General features: G+C 67.1%; 1 protein-coding gene across 1 annotated transcript in view; it reads right to left on the reverse strand.

Annotated features, from left to right (window-relative positions):
• LOC103894938 (nck-associated protein 1-like) overlaps positions 1-803 on the reverse strand; it is a gene marked incomplete at its 5' end in the record, with an annotated part of 55,366 nt that overhangs the window by 31,583 nt on the left and 22,980 nt on the right. Inside the window, 2 exons of the mRNA XM_009274420.1 lie at positions 427-516; positions 615-724. Coding sequence (XP_009272695.1) covers positions 427-516; positions 615-724 — 200 coding nt within the window. The remainder of the gene's footprint in view (positions 1-426; positions 517-614; positions 725-803) is intronic.

The raw sequence follows: 803 nt of genomic DNA on the forward strand, positions 1-803 counted from the left end.
CCCTCCGTTGCCGGAGAGGGGACCAGGACCCCAGCCCCTCCCTGGCAGCAGTGGGTGCTCCCTCCCCGGATGGCTCCTGTGCCCCAGGCTCCAGATTGGATTGAAATAATTTAAATTGCTTTGCAGCGAGGGCGAGTGCTCCCTGAATACCAATCCGCGGTGGTGGGTGCATGGCCCCCACCCGGTCAACCCAGCCTCTCCCCGGGGGTGTCGGAGCTGGATTCGGCCCCCCATGCCCAACCGGAGCTGGGCAAGGGCTGAGCACCCAGAGCCAGCTGCGGTCTCGGGGCTGGAGCAGCCTGGGCAGAGCTGGAGCTCAGCGGAGACACGGAGCTGGGATGTGCCCACTCAGGAGCACCCCACAGCCCACCCCAGGGGCACCCCGGGGCCCACCCAGCAGCACCCCGGGGCCCTCCCGTCACTCACCAGCTGCATGAGCAAGGAGATGGAGTCGCGGTTCCTGGCACGCAGCTTGTCCGTCTCCTGGCCCAGCTGCAGGAGGCTGACGGAGGCCAGCTGAGGGACAGATCCTGATCAGCACTGGGGACGGCGCCCACCCGGGGAGGGCGCCCACCCCCGGGCCAGGCACAGCCGTGGCCCCCGGCCACTCTCACCAGCAGGAACTCCTTGAGGTGGGTCTCGATGTTCTTGTTGTGGATGGTGAAGAGGGCGGCCGACACGTGGATGATGGCCTTGGCCAGGCAGTGGATGTTGTTGTTGTAGCCTGGGGACGCAGGTAGGTTGGGGACACCGGTAGGTTGGGGCCCACCAACCGTGGCTATGGGGCACCGATGACCGATGAC

The sequence above is a fragment of the Aptenodytes forsteri genome, unplaced genomic scaffold, assembly GCF_000699145.1.
Source record: "Aptenodytes forsteri isolate BGI_AS27 unplaced genomic scaffold, ASM69914v1 Scaffold64, whole genome shotgun sequence".
Taxonomy (NCBI): domain Eukaryota; kingdom Metazoa; phylum Chordata; class Aves; order Sphenisciformes; family Spheniscidae; genus Aptenodytes; species Aptenodytes forsteri.